This window comes from Salvelinus sp. IW2-2015, linkage group LG3 (assembly GCF_002910315.2).
Source record: "Salvelinus sp. IW2-2015 linkage group LG3, ASM291031v2, whole genome shotgun sequence".
NCBI classification, from domain to species: Eukaryota; Metazoa; Chordata; class Actinopteri; order Salmoniformes; family Salmonidae; genus Salvelinus; species Salvelinus sp. IW2-2015.
The window spans coordinates 25,942,643-25,962,208 of NC_036840.1; the positions used below are offsets into that span (position 1 = coordinate 25,942,643).

Sequence of the window (19,566 nt, forward strand, 5' to 3'; positions counted from 1 at the left end):
TATTCAGCTAAGAAGTTTATTTTTAGTTCAGTCTTTTCTTATGGAGAGAGAGAGTTGGGCTCTTAGTAACATGAATGTTGGTGGTTTTGATGGTGTGTGAAGAGAGAGTGTGGTGAGGACTGACGGTCATTGCTGGGGGTTAGAGTTGAGTTTACGTGAGTGGAAAATCTATTCAGGGCAGTCAGAACACCACAGAGAGCTGTGATACAGGATACTGCTAAAAGAAGACAGTTTGAGAGGCTCAAACACCAGCAATAGATACATATTTACAGTTATTATGCAACCAACCATCTTTTTTACATTGAGCATAGGCTTGATATGGTTGTTGCATACTGAATCTGTGGGTGAAAGTGTTGTAGAAATGTAACGACAGAGAAAAATATGAATGAAAATCAAACATTCCTCTCTATGAAAGCAGTTTAATGTTTTATTTGATCAAAATTGAACATCAGTATCAATGTAAAATTGATCTGTACGAAATTGTAACTTACAATGAAAAAGACACAGTCAAACATACAGTGTAGAAAACACAGAATCAATTCAAGTTATTAAAGAGGAAAAGTTGACATTTCAGTCCATGTTTTGGCGTCTCACACCAGAGTACACAGTGTCTGTCTCCATGGCGCTCCTCTGTCTCCRGGCCTTTGGTTTCTTGTGGACGACGTTCAGAGCSGCGTAATGGAGAGTAACAGGCTCTTGATCCTAAYAGGAYTAACAAAAATGAAAATCCAAATATTTGGTATTATACTAAATATTGCGGTATAATGAAACAATCCTCTAATAAAATGCATATTTTCATATTTTGATTGAAGGAAAAATACATTGATTCAGCAACAACTAAACAAGTGTTAGGTCAGGTTACCTGGTTATAATGACTGGGGACTGCAGGAGTACTTGGCTGAAGGTGGGTTCCTTTTAATCAAACACAAATAATCAAAATAATCATTATCATCATCATCCTACAATGAAGAGACTTTATGACCAATTTTGACCAAAACATCTCAACTAATGTAACTGGACCAACAATTGATAAGCATACTGTATCTTGCACAATAATATTGCTTACCTATGCACTTGCTCATCTTGTACAAAACACAAGTAAGGACAATGATGAGGACGACACACAGACCCAATGCTACGCCAAGGCAGTACATGAACAGAAGATGGTCCTCCTTACAACCATCTGTGAAACATCAAATAGGGATAGAGACACTGAGACACTGAGGGATAAAGCTATGACAATGTTAGAGACACCAACAAGACTCGTCCTGATCTGAGAGTCATACTTTCTTCTCTCATATACAAAGATATCTGAAGGATATAGAAAAACAATGATATCTGAATGATATAGAAAAACAAAGATATCTGACTGATATAGAAATACAAAGATATCTGAATAATATAGTAATACAAAGATATCTGAATGATATAGAAATACAAAGAAATCTGAATGATATAGAAAAACAAAGATATCTGAATGATGTAGAAATACAAAGATATCTGACTGATATAGAAATACAAAGATATCTGAATGATATAGAAATACAAAGATATCTGAATGATATAGAAATACAAAGATATCTGAATGATATAGAATACCTTGCCTGCAATCTAAAGAAATTTGATTACATAGATTATTATAAAACAGAATGTCAGAAGTATCACATACGGTCAATGTCCAGCTTGGTCCCATTCCCGAACAAAATCTCCCCACATGAGGCCAGAGCACAGTAGTAAGTCCCATCATCAGAGAGGCTGAGGTTCCTCTTACGGAGGTTGTAGATACAGCTCTGTGGAGAAGACCCAGCCTCAGAGATCTTCTCACACTGATCACTCCTGTCTCCATGGGTGTAAATGATTCCTGGACGGGATCCTCCTGAGCCATGTCTGAACCAATAGACACTGTGTTCTCCAGCACAGGTCTCAGTGTGTATTGTACAGTTCAGAGTCACAGAGTCTCCTGGCTGGACTGACTCAGACACAGGCTGCTGGAGCACAGACATGCTGTTGGACCCTGAGTCTGAAGAAGGTGAGCAACTAAAGTAAAACTAAGTGGGTGAAAAACATGAAAAGCCAAGTATTCATCACTAGCATTTGATGAAGCAGCTGTACAAACATGCCAATATACAGCGCCACACATTTTGAAATTGAATAAGCACATGTTTTGTTACCTTTGACAATTAAAACAGTTCCCTCTCCAAATGTGAGCTCATAGATGGCTGAAGTAAAACAATAGTATGTAGCTGAGTCCCCTGGCTCTGTCTTGGATATGGTCAAGCTATAGCTGGAGTCTCCTCTCATCACACCCAAACGTTTGGTCTCAGTAAAGTCCTTGATAAAAATGTTGGAATAATAACTCTCTTGGCCAACATAAAGAGATGATGCCATGTGGAGGGGTTCCTGTCCAAAACTCTGCTTGAACCAATCAAACCTGGTCACCGACACATTAAAACAATAGCAAGTGAGAGTCACAGTGCCTCCCAGCTCAGTAACCATCACAGGGGTTGGTTGGATTACGTTTGGTTTGGTTAAAGCACAAACTGTCAAAGCAAACAAACAAAATGGATCAAAGACAAAAACATGGATAAACCATTTCTACCCGTTACAGAGAGAACATCCACTTCACTTATCATATTCAAACTACATATTACAAGTGATTAAATAAGGAACTAAATTAAAATGTCTTACACTTACCCAAGTTGATGTAAAATATAAATACTTCTCTATTCATCATTGTAACATTAGTCCCTTCTGCACTGTATAGTCTGTGGGTCTGACAGTGGGACACTTTATATGCACCTTATATATGATGGCACTTTACGTGTACTTTTCATGCAATAGGAGGGAACACTGAAATGAGAGATATTATTGGCTGACTGCAATCTTAGAAGTGTGTCCTCTGGCTTACCATAGTCTGAGCTTCTCAGGAATTACTTTTTCAAGAAGACAACATAAAGAAGTTCAGTTACTCGATCAAGCCAATCAAATATATGCTTGATACAGCTGCTTCTTTTTTGAGAGAAATTAAACATATACTGAAATTATTTCTCTTTTGATGTTTGGAAAGGAAACAGTGAATGATCTTTAGTGCTGCTAATACTACCAACCCCATCCCAGCCCAGCCTAAGGGTTAAAGTAATCCATAATGTAAATATACCCACCACTGCATAAAAGATGCATTTCTAGATCTTGACTTTCATCATAAGCCTCCGCAAATAAATAATCATATTAGTTGTAACCGCAATAGCATTGAATAATATATAATATAATATTAATAAATATATAATATATATTTGTTGGTGTCACACCCTGATTAGTTTCACATGTCTTTGTTCTTGTTCCCACCCCCCTCCAGGTGTCGCCCATCTTCCCCATTATCCCCTGTGCATTTATACCTGTGTTCTCTGTTTGTCTGTTGCCAGTTTGTCTAGTCAGGTCTTACCAGTGTTCTTTCCCCTCTTCCTGTTTTCTCAAGTTTCTGTTTCCTAGTTTCCCTGTACCTGCCCGACTCTGACCCGATTACAAACCTCTGCCTTCCCTGACCCCGAGCCTGTCTGCCGTTCTGTACCTGCCTGACTCTGACCCGATTACAAACCTCTGCCTTCCCTGACCCCGAGCCTGTCTGCCGTTCTGTACCTGCCCGACTCTGACCCGATTACAAACCTCTGCCTTCCCTGACCCCGAGCCTGTCTGCCGTTCTGTACCTTTCTGACTCTGCCCTGGATTACGGACCTCTGCCTGCCCTTGATCTGTCTTTTGCCAACCCCCTGCTTGGGTCAATACACATCTGTGATTCTGGCTGTCTGCATCTGGGTCTTATCCTGACTTTTGATAGTTGGCTTAATTTCAAACCTTTGATTGTAACCAATACTTTCATTTTTTTCATGAAGGGAAAGTTGACAACTATTGAGACACCCAATCTTTATCTGCACTTTGTCCTCTTGTTGAATGCTTTAAGGCTCTTAAACTTTTTCAGTTCGAGACCCAAATGAGAAATTGACCGTCCTCCCGGGACCCAAATCAACCTCCAACGACTCAAAATAAGAAGACAGTGTGATTATACAGTAGATCTATTCTCATAACTCAGGACCCATAGTTTAATAAACCCTGGACAGTTTAGGGTTTGGAAAATGCTTTTAGCTTGTGGTTTGTATTCTTGACATTGTACATCTAACTGACCGGCAGGGGTCTGGTGTTTACCGTCCCGATGAAGAGAAGTATGTAAAGAGCCCCCCCGCCCTCACCCAGGCATTTACTCTTACACACACATTTTCCCCCCATACTATCTGTTGGCAGGTGGACTGAAAATCTGGCGAGACATTGAAGAGCATAAGGGACATTTCATCCGCCAGTGTTAGTCTATGAGAGACCCAGTGATGTTCCCCTCAGCAGGTCTCACTCTACACTGAGCTGCTACTTCCTGTCACTCACACCACAGGAAGTGATGCGTACTCTCACTGGCCCCTCCTACTTCAGACCCCATCATATTCTCATTATAAGGTGCTTCTCAGAATAGGGGGCTGTGATCAGTACAAAGCCAAGACAGGAAATACTAAGGGGGGAATTACATCATGACAAAGGCAATTTTGGTTTAACTCTTTATTTGTCTTCATAAGTGATCAGTATAATACAATTCTCTACTCCTGGGTACTTTGCCTCTCGGGGTCACCCTATAAAAAAAATACCAAATCACTGACACACACAACAAAGATCTAAGTTAAGAGAGGCCAAAAGATGCAACTGCTCTTCTGCGACCATTAAACAGTTGTGTTTTTACTTCTAACTCCTCCTCTCTAACCACACCCTGTACCACTGAGCTGTGTGACCTAACTTGTTGGAGAGGGCTACAGTAGCACTGTTGTACAACTCGCAAACACTACAGAGATATTTACTGATTTACATTTCAGTACATTTAATATAACTACAAAGATACAATATAGCAAGATTTCAACTTTTATTCAAAGATATGGACAACTAATTTTCCTCTTCCATCCCCCTCCACTTTATCATCTTGTAGCAGCATACACTACATGGGGGTCCAGCTACTTCTCTCTTCTCCTCTCCATTTTCCTCTTCTTGGAGGTGAAATTCAGAGCGGCATAATTCAATGCATCTAGGTCTTGGTTCTGTAGATTTGCAAACATCATGAAGTAGGCTACAATTGTAATTTTCTCAGTTTCTGAATTGCTTATATTTCAGTATTTAATCATGCAGTATTTACCTGATCATTTTGTGGTTGTCTTTGAGAATCAGGTCCTGAATATGATATAAAAGAGAGACAAGAGAACAGATTAATGGATCATTCTGTCAATGGTGTATTGGAGGCGAAGTCAGGTGCAGGAGAGCAGAGTATATTGAACAGGCGCACTTTTATTAAAGTTCCAAAAACGAGAGCACTACATAAATCAAACGCGCTCAAAAAACGGAACATAAAAGTAAAGTGCGTAAACTAACACCACATAACATGAAACAATTACACACAAAACATGATGGGAAACAGAGGGTTAAATACAAGTAGATTGATTGGGGAAATGAAAACCAGGTGTGTATGGAAACAAGACAAGACAAATGGATATATGAAAAATGGAGAAGTGATGGCTAGAAAGCCGGTGACGTTGATCGCCGAACGCCACCCGAACAAGGAGAGGAGCCGACTTCGGCGGAAGTCGTGACAGTACCCCCCCTTGACACGCGGCTCCAGCGACGCGCCGACACCGGCCTCGAGGACGACCCGGAGGACGAGACGCAGGGCGATCCGGCCGGCGACGGTGAAACTCCCGCAGAAGTTCAGGATCCAAAACATCTGCAACCGGAATCCAGCACCTCTCCTCCGGTCCGTACCCCTCCCACTCCACGAGGTACTGAAGGCCCCCATCCTCGAATCCTCGAATCATGGAACGAGGGGTTAATATGATAATCAGAGGGAAGCTGTAATCTATTACATACCTCGGTCACCCTCCTCAGGACTTTAAATGGCCCCACAAACCGCGGACCCAGCTTCCGGCAGGGCAGGTGGAGGGGCAGGTTACGGGTCGAGAGCCAGACCCGGTCCCCCGGTGTTCGCACTGCGGTGACGGTCCACGCTGGATTTCTGGCGACGCACGGCTCACTGGAGTTGGACACGGGCGGCCTCCCATGTCTCCTCCGCGCGCCTAAACCAGTCGTCCACCGCAGGAGTCTCGGTCTGACCCTGATGCCACGGTGCCAGAACCAGCTGGTACCCCAATACGCACGGAAAGGGGGAGAGGTTAGTGGAGGAGTGGCGAAGCGAGTTCTGTGCCATCTCGGCCCAGGGCACAAACGCTTCCCACTCCCCCGGCCGGTCCTGGCAATAGGACCGCAGAAACCTGCCCACATCCTGGTTGACTCTCTCTACCTGCCCGTTACTCTCGGGGTGAAAACCTGAGGTAAGGCTAATCGAGACCCCCAGACGTTCCATAAACGCCTTCCAAACTCTCGACGTGAACTGGGGACCCCGATCCGACACTATATCCTCAGGCACCCCGTAGTGCCAGAAGACGTGTGTAACCAGGGCCTCCGCAGTCTGTAGGGCCGTAGGGAAATCAGGCAGAGGGAGACGACAGGACTTAGAAAAACAATCCACAATGACCAGGATCGTGGTATTTCCCTGTGAGGGAGGAAGATCCGTTAGGAAATCCACTAACAGATGTGACCAAGGTCGTTGTGGAACGGGTAAGGGATGTAACTTACCTCTGGGCAGGTGTCTCGGAGCCTTACACTGGGCACACACCGAGCAGGAGGAGACATAAACCCTCACGTCCTTAGCCAAAGTGGGCCACCAGTACTTCCCAGTCAAACAGCGCACCGTCCGACCGATCCCCGGATGACCAGAGGAGGGAGACGTGTGGGCCCAAGAGATCAACTGGTGACGGACAGCAGACGGAACGTACATACGCCCAACGGTACACTGGAGGGGAGCAGGCTCTGTACGCAACGCCTGCTCAATGTCCACATCCAAATCCCACACGACCGGCGCTACCAGGTAGGAGGCCGGGAGTATGGAAGTTTGATCCATGGGCCGCTCCTCTGTGTCATACAGCCGGGACAGTGCGTCTGCCTTCTTATTCTGGGAAACTGGTCTGTAGGATAAGGTAAACACAAAACGGGTAAAGAACATGGCCCACTGTCAGGACCCGGTGCGAGAAACAGTCACTAATAATGGGCAGAAACCAGAAGATGAGGCAGACACAGCAGTACTAGAGATGGTGGTTTAATAAAAAATAGATATCTTCCAAAATACAAAGAAAATCCACAAAGTGGTAAAAACAGCAAGGGAAAAAACAAACCTCAAAAGACCAATCCAAAAATACACGAGAACAAAACCAGAGAACCTCTGGAAAATCCAACAAGAGAAAAATGATCACAAAGGCTGGGGCTGGGTGCTAACATACAAACACTGAGCAAGGAACTGAGGAACACACAGGGTTTAAATACTAACAAGGGAATGACTTACAGGTGCAAACAATAATTAGGGCAAGAAAAACAAAAGGTACAAAAAAGGTGCAAGGGGGACATCTAGTGAACAAAACCTGAACAGTCCTGGCCAAAACCTGACAGCCCACCTTGCCTGACGAGGATTCAGTCTCCTCGTTGCCCGGATGTACTCCAGGTTGCGGTGGTCAGTCCAGATGAAAAAAGGGTGTTTAGCCCCCTCAAGCGAATGTCTCTACGCTTTAACCACAGCCAACCACTCCCGGTCCCCCACATCATAGTTACGCTCCGCTGGGCTGAGCTTCTTCGACAAGAAAGCACAGGGGCGGAGTTTTGGTGGCGTGCCCGAGCGCTGTGAGAGCACGGCTCCTATCCCAGCCTCGGACGAGTCCACCTCCACTATGAATGCCAAAGAGGGATCCGGATGGGCCAGCACTGGAGCCGAAGTAAACAGAGCTCTTAGTTGCCCAAAAGCACTGTCCGCCTCAGCCGACCACCGCAACATTACAGGACCCCCCTTCAGCAGTGAGGTAATGGGCGCAGCAACCTGGCCAAAACCCCGGATAAATGTCTGGTAGTAGTTGGCAAACCCTAAAAATCGCTGCACCTCCTTTACCGTGGTGGGAGTCGGCCAATTACGCATGGCTGCAATGCGGTCACTCTCCATCTCCACCCCTGATGTGGAAATGCGATACCCTAGGTAGGAGACGGCCTGCTGAAAAAACAGGCATTTCTCAGCCTTGATGTACAGGTCATGCTCCAACAGTCGTCCAAGTACATTGCGCACCAAGGACACATGCTCGGCGCGTGTAGGGGAGTAAATTAGAATGTCATCGATATACACCACTACACCCTGCCCGTGCAGGTCCCTGAAAATCTCGTCTACAAAGGATTGGAAAACTGATGGATCATTCATCAACCCGTACGGCATGACGAGGTACTCATAATGGCCTGTGATCGCCGAACGAACAAGGAAGGGAGCCGACTTCGGCGGAAGTCGTGACACATTCCATTCTAGTGAACACACTGACTCTTCTGATCAATGTCATAGGTAAAACATCCCTATTTGAAGTGTAGTTCACAGGTCCTATATTATTATGAAGTGGAATTCTACCTGTGTTGTGTATGTTTGTGTCTCATTTGATCTTGAGGACCAGGATGAGGATGACTATCAGTAGAACAGCAGTCACAACACCAAGGATCACAACCAGGGGAAGGAGGTACATGGTTCCATCATCATCCTCTCCTACTAGACTGATAGTTCCATTACAATGTCCTATTAGATGACATTTTATTAAATCACTTGGTGTGTCACGTTCGTCATAAGGAGTAGACCAAGATGCAGAGTGGTATGTTTCCATCCATTATTTTGGAATAAAAAACATTAAACAACAAAACGAACAAACGAAACATGACGCTAATATAATGCTCACAGGCAACTATACATAGACAAGATCCCACAAAGCATAAAGGGGAAATGGCTGCCTAAATATGATCCCCAATCAGAGACAACGATAAACAGCTGCCTCTGATTGGGAACCATAACAGGCCAACATAGACATATAAACACCTAGATGACTCCACCCTAGTCACACCCCGACCTAACCAACATAGAGAATAAAAAGCTCTCTATGGTCAGGGCGTGACATGGCGGTCCTTTAATGACAGACTAAAAAATGTTGCTTTATTGTTTCTTAATTATTCTTTTTTTTTATCTACATGAGAAAGAAAGATAAACTCACTCTCTTTAGGTGACTCTGGTATTTCCTCAAATCCGTTGTGCATTTTAACATCGAGATTAGTAAAAATAAAGAAGTATTTTTTCTCAAAACTATAATGCTAAAAAATATGTCCATCAAAGGTTTGCCTTTGTTTCATGATAACTCTTGATTAGGTTGATAAGCATTTTCAAATGTGTCAAAAGCCAGATAAATAGTTGAAAACTAACCTTGCATTTTAGCGTTGACAAAGAACATGTGTCAATGTGGATACAATGCACAGAAATATAGGCCACAATCAGCTATTTCCACTTTTGTGATTTTGAGAAAGATAGTGGTGTGGTTGCTGAACGTTTCAAAATGGCTCCTTTGAAAACAATTGTGGCAATCAGGTGTTGAATTAAAGCTGTCCATAGACGAGATACACGCAGGCTCTGATCCGTTGACTTGCTTGAACCATGCTGTATGTCCCACAACCGTTGTAACATTGGAGCACTGCAAGGTGATGGTATCCCCAGTACGGACCACCATAGTCTGAGACAGAGAAACCAAAACAGAGACCAAACCTGAAACACAGAGAACAAAGTCCTACATTAATGATTATAATCATTGATATCACAGGTACATGTCAGAAATCAGGAAGAAGTGCTGCACTGAACATTGTGGTTATACTTGACGAATGCAGTCAATCTTACTCTGTCTCCATGTTAGATTTAACAGTAGCTTACTTACTCAATCCATAGAGCAGTAGAGCTGGTAGGAAGGTTCTGGCCATTCTGTGTGTAGATCTATTCTGCTCTGTCTGGTTGTGAATCAGAGAACACCTCTTTATTCAGAATGAGATCAAAGGTGATTTCATTGGTAGTGGGCGTGGTAGTTGGTATTGGACCACAATGTCTATTTACAGACAGCAGAATTGACAAAGACTTTTTATGTGGAGTGTGAAAACAGAAATGCAGCATATTTGTGTTGAATCTAAATGGAAATAGGTGTTTGGATTCGGTTCGGTTCATATAGATCTAAAGGTGGCGACCCCATGTAGTGTCTGTCCCCTGATTTAGAAATGGGGTCACGAGAAAAAAATCTAAAATAAAATGTGCAAAATCGCTCTTGGATCATAGAACCGGGGTTATGTCAGTAACCTCCGGGAGACGCAAGTTGCGGTTGTAATAAACAGAGCGTTTTCTGTTCCTTCCTACAAATGTGTCTCTATCTTTTGAACGGTTTAAGTAAAAAAAATATTATGACCCCATCCCACACCGCCCGGGCAACGAAGGAGTGGCTTCGTAAGAAGCATTTCAAGGTCCTGGAGTGGCCTAGCCAGTCTCCAGATCTCAACCCCATAGAAAATCTTTGGAGGGAGTTGAAAGTCCGTGTTGCCCAGCAACAGCCCCAAACATCACTGCTCTAGAGGAGATCTGCATGGAGGAATGGGCCAAAATACCAGCAACAGTGTGTGAAAACCTTGTGAAGACTTACAGAAAACGTTTGACCTCTGTCATTGCCAACAAAGGGTATATAACAAAGTATTGAGATAAACTTTTGTTATTGACCAAATACTTATTTTCCACCATAATTTGCAAATAAATGCATTAAAAATCCTACAATGTGATTTTCTGGATTTTTTTTTCTCATTTTGTCTGTCATAGTTGAAGTGTACCTATGATGAAAATTACAGGCCTCTCTCATCTTTTTAAGTGGGAGAACTTGCACAATTGGTGGCTGACTAAATACCTTTTTGCCCCACTGTATAAAATATTGTAGATATAGTGTAAAAATCTCCAACATATAAGAATGTTAATCATCATCTGATTATTCAGGACTTTATTAACTTCAGAGTTCACTGTTAGAAGCAGGACTGATGATACAGTAGGCTGTCCTCTTCCTTCTCTCTGCTGGTCTCAGCTCAGAACAGCCCATCAGCCCTGGGGACCATCATTCCAGGCATTTAAGACAGCCAATCCCCTGCCTCTCACTCTAACAGACAGAATGACTAGTATACACCAGTGGAAGTCGGTGCCGTTTAAAGGCGGACGATAATTTTTTTAATGAACATGGCCTTCTTTCTATTACAGCATTCATATTCCATTCACCCAGCTCAATGAAACATTGATAGGTTTAGGCTACTACTTATACTCAATGTTCCCTGTACCCATCATGAGGTTGCTACAACCTAACCTAACATGTCGAGAGAATGTTTTGTAATCAAGGTGACAGACAGTGACACATTCAAAACCGACTTGCACACTCTTGCCTGCATCTAGCTGATCCAGGGTGTAATGATTAGTCCAATAGTTGCAAACGAGATGTTTTATTGGACAAATTCAGGTATGTTTATCCCCGTTTAGTTTAGTTTGCTTCCGTTTAGGAACGTTTTCCAACAGAATAAGCGCAATCAAATAACCCCTGATCGCACGCAAACATAGTTCACTTTCATTGCAGCCACATACAAACACCTTGTATATATAATTATTTCTCCTTTCTACACGCTCTCCTCCTCTCACCTTTTCTCTTTGTTTGTGGACATCAGTGCACAACACATCAGCTGTCTGTGACCAGGAGAAAAAATATGTCCAAGCCAAACCTTCATATCATGACCGCTAACCGTGCACACAGCCTACATTGTTGTCACCATATCATCTAACTTCATAGTCAACATAACTACTGGAACAAACGCGTTAACGCGGTATAAAAATGTAGTACACTCAGCAGCAAGCAGCTTAGCTGTTACACTGGTGGGCCCAGGTGGTAAAACCTTGACTGGAAGAGTTCCCGTGTTGGATAACCATAGCCAGCTAGCTAGCATAGCATCCCTTTCCATTTGAGCCGGGTGTTTGAGTAGGCTAAACTTGCTAGCTGCATTCGATGCTAACTAAGTAAGTGAAAGTGAAAGTGAAAAAATATATACTTTGAAATATAGCTAGCTCTCTCGATCTCTCTTTTGTTGTTGTAATTACTGTGTAAGTCTATGGAAGGCGGTGAGAACCATGAGCCTCCAAGGTTTTGTATTCAAGTCAATGTATTCAAGCTGTCCTGCAGCTACACAATAGTGCTGCCTGACAGAGTGCTGCTGAGACTACTGTAGAACTTCATTGCAAAATAGTGTGTTTTAATCAATTATTTGGTGTCATAAGAAAATATTTAATATAGTTTTATCTAAAACGGATAACTTTTTAAAATGTTTTACAGTTATTTATTTGTTTAATTCACTGAGTAGGATGGTCCTCCCCTTCCTCTTCTAAAGAGCCTCCACATGATGGGGATCAATCTACGGAGGACAATGACAAAACTCTGTCTGGCCATCTCTCAGTTATTTGGAGCAGTTAAGAGTCAGCTGTAATTGTCACGCCCTGACCTTAGGGATCCTTTTTATGTCTCTGTTTTGGTTTGGTCAGGGCGTGAGTTGGGGTGGGTATTCTATGTTCTATGTTCTATGTTTTGTAGTTCTATGTTTTGGCCGGGTAGGGTTCTCAATCAGGGACAGCTGTCTATCGTTGTCTCTGATTGAGAACCAGGTAGCCCTTTTCCCACCTGTGTTTGTGGGAAGTTGACTTTGTTTAGGGCACATAGCCTTTAGCTTCACGGTTTGTTTTTGTAGTGTTTATTGTTTTGTTCGGCGTCATTTTTATTCAATAAAGGAAAATGTACGCTCACTACGCTGCACCTTGGTCCTCTTCTTTTAACGGTCGTGACAGTAATAGTGCAAACTTACTATTGACACAGAGGATAATGCCTATGTATTTAAGATTTAAATATATGTTTTCCGACACTACACTTTGTAACAATTTTCAGTATAATACCTGAACATGCATGAACTAGATTGAGGTCTTTGATTGAAATTATTTTCGCCTCGAGGGCCTATTTATTGCATACCTCCCTACTCTTCTACATTTTCACACACTGTACATAGATTTTTCAATTTTTCTTTTATTTTGTGTTATTGATTGTACGTTTGTTTATGTGCAACTCTGTGTTGTTGTTTTTGTCGCACTGCTTTGCTTCATCTTGGCCAGGTCGCAGTTGTAAATGAGAACTTGTTCTCAACTGACCTACCTGGTAAATGAAGGTGAAATAAAAATGTATTTAAAATTTTAAATTAATCAAAACATTTATATTTTTCAACTTTGTCGCTTACTTTTGCTCAGTCTGATGTTTGAAGACCTTTTTCCCTGGAGACACAGTTAATTTGGAATCCTTCAGCACTGGGGACCTTGGCAACTACGACAACCGCTTCAAAGTGACAATGGGACAGTCTGAGTCAGTCCAGCCAGGAGACTGGGTGCTCTGAACTGGACAATACACACTGAGACCTGTGCAGGAGAACACAGTGTCTATTGGTTCAGACATGGCTTATAATCAGCTCTTACAAGGTCTAACCCTCAATGTCCAGCCTGGTTGGTTTACTTGAGTTGATTAATTGGCTAAAAAGAACCACACAACATTGTAACGATTGTCCTCGAGAGAAGGAGAGGAGGACCAAAGTGCAGCGTGGTACATATCCATAATACCTTTAATCAAGATGAATACACAAACAAAAATGACCAACGAACAGTTCTGACAGGTGCAACAAACACTAACCAGAAAATAATCACCCACAACTCAAAGTGGTAAAACAGGCTACCTAAATATGGTTCTCAATCAGAGACAACGATAGACAGCTGCCTCTAATTGAGAACCACACACGGCCAAACACAAAGAAATAGACAACATAGAACACCAGACATAGAATGCCCACCCAAACTCACGCCCTGACCAACCAAAATAGAGACATAAAAAGGATCTCTATGGTCAGGGCGTGACAAACATTTAGACATTTAGAAATTAAAACTGGAAACATAGTTTGCTACTAAACTTTCTGTTTCTTCATTGACTTTGAATCATGAGATACACACCATCTCCAAAATAGTATTCATTATACCAGAATATTCCACAATGATACGATCCAACATCAGTATGGGCAACATACCATAGGGTCAAATTAAAACTCAAATCATCATTCACAGTTCAATACGAGACGTCTTTTGTGAAATCTCCCTGGAATTTGACTTTTTCATTGTAGGTTGTCACTTGGTTACAAGTCCTTGTCCCGGTGTGTTTCAGCCGTATCCAGGATAACACTGAGTCTACAGTGGAGAAGCACTCCAGAGTCACAGATCCCCCTAAAGGGGCACCGATTCTGTCCGCACAGACTGAGATACAATGGGATGCATGGTACCATCTAGAACACACAGGACAGAGTATATAGTTGGAGAGGAATATTTGCCCATGGTGTAAATCATTCAGAAGTAAAGGGCTCATGTTTGGCTAATTGATGTGGGTGTAAAATGTATCAATTCACATCCCAATTTGCATAAGAGTTACAGTAAAGCCATGTCAATAAGTTGAGTCAAGGTAGAAGACATTATCAGTTATCTTACAGTAAATAGCTACTGAAACACAGGAGAAATGGACTAGGCAGTCTAGATATTCACATACAGTACATACAGATGAATAGTGGGTTCACCTTGCAGTCCATCCTGAGTTGGTTACTCTCGCCTGCCCTGTATCAAATGGACTGGTGCAGTACTGTGATCAGTAGGCTTCTTGCCTTACAGTTACAGAGAAAGGAGCCTTTTTTCTCTGATTGGTGGGAGATGCATAAAATAACCCCCTCCAGGTAGCAGTGGTGTGTATTCATGGATACCAAGGAAAGCCAGGCTTCCCCATAAAATTGACTAGTAAAATGCATCTTTCGTCGCTCTGTGTTTCATAATTTTCCTTCAATTCGCAAGAGGCTGAATGTATCTCACAGGAGAAAGCAGCCATTCAGCATTGAGCTAAACTGAGCGAGCTCAACTCTGTGTGGTCCCGGTGCACCAAAATAAAGTGTCAAGGGAAGCCACCTTGGATTTGTCGTCACTTCTATCAAATCCTATTGAGAGTATACGTGACTGACAGAAAAACTTAAATTGTTACATCTCGTTGTGTTGTCCTCCTGTTGCTACCTAGCCAGCTAAAATTGTAATTTTCCCGAAATTAGCCATGGATGGAGATAGGGATTTGGACTTGTGGTTTTACTTAATTATCCGTACTGGCTTTTAACAGAGATTCTGATCCAACCATTAATTCATACATTGTTGTGCCCCTGGTCTGAGAGGATGGAAGTTCAATATGTAGCTAGATGTAGAAGGCTAATGTTAACAAGCTAACGTTGCCCATGAATGGAAGTTAGGCTAACGAGCAAGCATTTTAGCCAGGTAGCACACAGTAGGACAACAAATAATTACAGCGTGTACTGTATGACAGAGTGAAAGACCGTTTCGCCAACATGAAAGAGAGGAGGATGGCGTTTGTCTACAAGTAAGGTTAGTCAACATGTTTTTCGACTTGCACAAACGCGCACTCAAACACACACACACACACACACACACACACACGAACCATGGACAGCCACATCATATTTAATGTAACTTACGTTGATAGGACAAAATTGTTTTTGGTATCTTTTAGTTGTCACTGTATTAGACTAAGTAGAGGTGATTTGATCATGTTGAAATGTTGAAGTTGAAATGGTGCTGGAATAGTGGAGGCAGCTCCTGTTTTCTGTGCGACTTGAGGTAACTCTCTTTGTGGACTTCACTGGACAGAGGTTGCTATCCGGTTTTGTGATAAAACAAAGGTGTGGTTGAATTTATTCTGCCACTGTGTCTTCTTGTTTTCTCGGCCTTTAGGCCTACATATCACGGTCTCAAGGCATATAACAGGTTATAGAGCAAACAACACAATTATCACAACACATAGGTTGTAATATGGCTTGGCTTCCCCGGTGATTTTACCCACGCACCGCTACTGCCTGGTAGGTGTGTAAACCGACGCTGCACTTCTTACAAACAGAGCATTTATTGTAAATCATATACATGTATATCTGTGTCCGGTATGTGGAGTCAGAGAGATTCTCATGGTCTCTCCTGAAAAATGTATTTGTATCTCAGCAACTCTAAACTTGGTTAAATAACAGTTAAATAAAAAAGCGCCTCTTCTGTGATAAGAAATATATGTGTGTTGGTGTTCCTCCATTTCTAATGGTGTGATGGAGCCTGACACATATTCAGCTAAACTGCTATTACTTTTAATCATATTGTATATTTGTATATGTGGTGGCAGGAAACGTTCTGTAGACAGAGAATAGAGATGTTCGGAGTGTATAAATGTATGGTTTATTATGTTAAAAACACACAGTCATACAGCAAAAATGTGATTCTCTATCAGATTATTTCTGACAAACTGTCAAAAAGTTATGGCTATTTAAGACATTACAGGATTATATAAATATAACATATAGACAATGTTAAAATTAAATTTTCTTTGTTCCATTGTAACTAATTTCAGTTACTAAAAGCAGTTCTATTAAGCTACAAATAGTAACATTTCTTCTTGGTGTCTTTGTGACAGTGGTGATATCTTTCACTGCTGCTGCAGGTGCCTGACATCAGAGTACACTGCATCATCTCTGCTGGTCTTCTCTCTCACTCTTCTAGAGGAGGACTTCTTCTTGGGGGTGAAACTGACAGCTGCATAGTTCAACACGTCACTGTCTTGATTCTGAGGGGGGTGGAGCCATGAGAAAATACATTATGATGACAGCATGATCTACTATATAATGTTTCTATTCTCCTGTGGAAGAAAACACTCTACAAAAGACATGACTGTTCAGACTGTACACCCACTACAACGACCTGACAGTCAGTGGAACAGTGACAGAAGTTCCATGGAAAAATGAACAAAGATAAGTAGGTTACATCTAGTACAGTGACCTATTACTTCCAAGAAATGTTTATAACATAAAAAGCACAAATAAGCTGAATACTAGCTGTAAGGAAAATGTAATTGCAGTTTCTTGTAAAAACTGAAAATGTACTGTATTTATAAATGTTGACAAATTTACCTGATTTCCCTGGGACGTTGGGACATCTGTCCTCCCTTCAAAAAGATTTATGACATTCAATCTCTTTTTAACCTCATGTAGTTGATTAACAATGCTTATACTTTGATTATTTAACTGACATTTCAAGAAGGTACATTGCATAGAGATGCATGAAACTTTAGATACATCAGCTATAACATTAGATACATTAGATACATTAGATATAAAGTAATACCTCTGCTATCTCTGTTCTGAGTCTTGCACAGCGCCCAGACAAGTAGAAGGGTCACTATCCCCAGAATGATGTTGGAGACGACCAACGACAGAACAGTAGGGCTCATATCAAATGGAGAATCATGTTCTGGAACTGTGGAAAGGGTATCAGTGAATTCATATTGTATTCATGAGCGCTTAGGGAGATCATCAAACAGTATGTAATCAAAAGCTGATGGTGATATTGTTTAGCTTGTTGAGACAAATGTATGGGATCGTTTGGAGGTAGGCCGTTTGCATGAATATACAGTATTGCTGTGGCAATTTACAGATGAAACGGGATTTACCTTTAATGTCCAGCTTGGTCCCATTCCCAAACAGTATCTCCCCACATGAGGCCACAGCACAGTAGTAAGTGCCAGCATCAGATAAGCTGAGGTTCCTCTTGGGGAGGTTGTAGACACAGCTCTGTGTAGGAGACCCAGCCTCAGGGCTCTTCTCACACTGATCACTCCTGTATCCATGGGTGTAAATGATTCCTGGACGGGATTCTCCTGAGCCATGTCTGAACCAATAGACACTGTGTTCTCCTGCACAGGTCTCAGTGTGTATTGTACAGTTCAGAGTCACAGAGTCTCCTGGCTGGGCTGACTCAGACGCAGGCTGCTGGAGCACAGACATGCTGTTGGACTCTGAGTCTGAAGAGAGTGAGTAACTAAAGTAAGACTAAAGTAAGGTGTATGGGTGAAAAATATTACAAGCCATGTATTCACCAGCAGCATTTGATGAAACAGTTGTACGAGCATCAACATATCAACATACAGGGCCACACAATTTGCAATGCTGGAAAAAGTCCTTAATGTCATACTTGAGTAAAAGTAACGATACCTTAATAGAAAATGTCTCAAGTAAAAGTGAAAGTCACCTAGTAAAATAATACTTGAGTAAAAGTCTAAAAGTATCTGGTTTTAAATGTACTTAAGTACAGTTTGGGGGAAAGTACTCAAATGTCAAGTGAATGCTATACATCAAATTCCTTCTATTAGGCAAACTAGACGGCACACTCTCACACTCCAACACTCAAGACATCATTTACAAACGCAGTATTTGTGTTTAGTGAGTCCGCCATATCAGAGGCAGTAGAGATGACAATGCGTTATATTGATAAATGTATGTGCGTCAATTGGACCATATTGCTGTCCTGCCTGAGCATTCGAAATGTATGAGTACTTTTGAGTGTCAGGGAAAATTTGTGGGAGTAAAAAGTTGATATTTTCTTTAGGAATGTAGTGGAGTAAAAGTCAAAGTTGTCAAAAATATAAATGGTAAAGTAAAGTACAGATACCCCAAAAAACAACTTAAGTAGTACTTTGAAGTATTTATACTTAATTACTTTACACCACTGAACATTTTGAAATTCAAGACACAAATGTTTAGTTACCTTTGACAATTAAAACAGTTCCCTCTCCAATAGTGAGCTCATAGATGACTCTAGTGGAACAATAGTATGTAGCCGAGTCCCCTGGCTCTGCCTTGGAAATGGTCAAATTACAGGTGTAGACTCCTCTCCTCACACCCAAACGCTTGGTCTCAGTAAAGTCCTTGATAAAATTGTTGGAATAATAACTCTCTTGGCCAACATATGCTGATGACGCCATGTGAAGGGGTTTCTGTCCAACACTCTGCTTGAACCAATCAAAACTGGTCACTGACACATTTGGACGAAAGCAAGTGAGAGTCACAGTGCCTCCCAGCTCAGTAACCATCACAGGGGTTGGTTGGATTACGTTTGGTTTGGTAAAAGCACAAACTGTCAAAGCAAACAAACAAAATAGATCAAAAACAAAGACATGGATAAACCATTCCTACCCGTTACAGACAGAACATCCACTTCACTGATCATAGTCAAACTACATACTTCAAATGATTAAAAAAGGAACTAAATTAAATGTCTTACACTTACCCAAGTTGATGTAAAACATAAATACTTCTCTATCCATCATTGTAACATTAGTCTCTTCTGCACTGTATAGTCTGTGGGTCTGACAGTGGGGGACTTTATATGCACCTTGTATATGATGGCACTTTACATGTACCCATCATACAGTAGGAGGGAACACTGAAACTAGAGATTTTATTGGCTGACTACAAACTAAGAAATGTGTCCTCTGGCTTGCCATAGTTTAAAAACGTTCAAAGAAGACATTGTAAAGTAAGTCAGAGTCACTGGATTCTGCCAATCAAATATTGGCTTGATATGGCTGCTTCTTTGTTTTGAGA

The 19,566-nt window shown here is 41.8% G+C and overlaps 2 protein-coding genes across 2 annotated transcripts; both read right to left on the reverse strand.

Annotated features, from left to right (window-relative positions):
• Positions 1–480: 480 nt before the first annotated feature.
• LOC111953550 (uncharacterized) lies at positions 481–2,571 on the reverse strand. Its single transcript, XM_023972915.2, has 5 exons — positions 2,172–2,571; positions 1,670–2,020; positions 1,067–1,183; positions 863–912; positions 481–702 (listed from the first exon to the last, which is right to left on the reverse strand). Exons 1-5 carry the CDS (start codon positions 2,494–2,496, stop codon positions 571–573), a joined length of 975 nt encoding a protein of 324 aa, XP_023828683.2. The 5' UTR covers positions 2,497–2,571; the 3' UTR covers positions 481–570.
• Positions 2,572–16,522: 13,951 nt separating this feature from the next.
• LOC111953577 (immunoglobulin lambda-1 light chain-like) lies at positions 16,523–19,052 on the reverse strand. Its single transcript, XM_023972954.2, has 5 exons — positions 18,728–19,052; positions 17,634–17,984; positions 17,309–17,440; positions 17,095–17,129; positions 16,523–16,751 (listed from the first exon to the last, which is right to left on the reverse strand). Exons 1-5 carry the CDS (start codon positions 19,050–19,052, stop codon positions 16,614–16,616), a joined length of 981 nt encoding a protein of 326 aa, XP_023828722.1. The 3' UTR covers positions 16,523–16,613.
• Between the last annotated feature and the right edge of the window lie 514 nt (positions 19,053–19,566).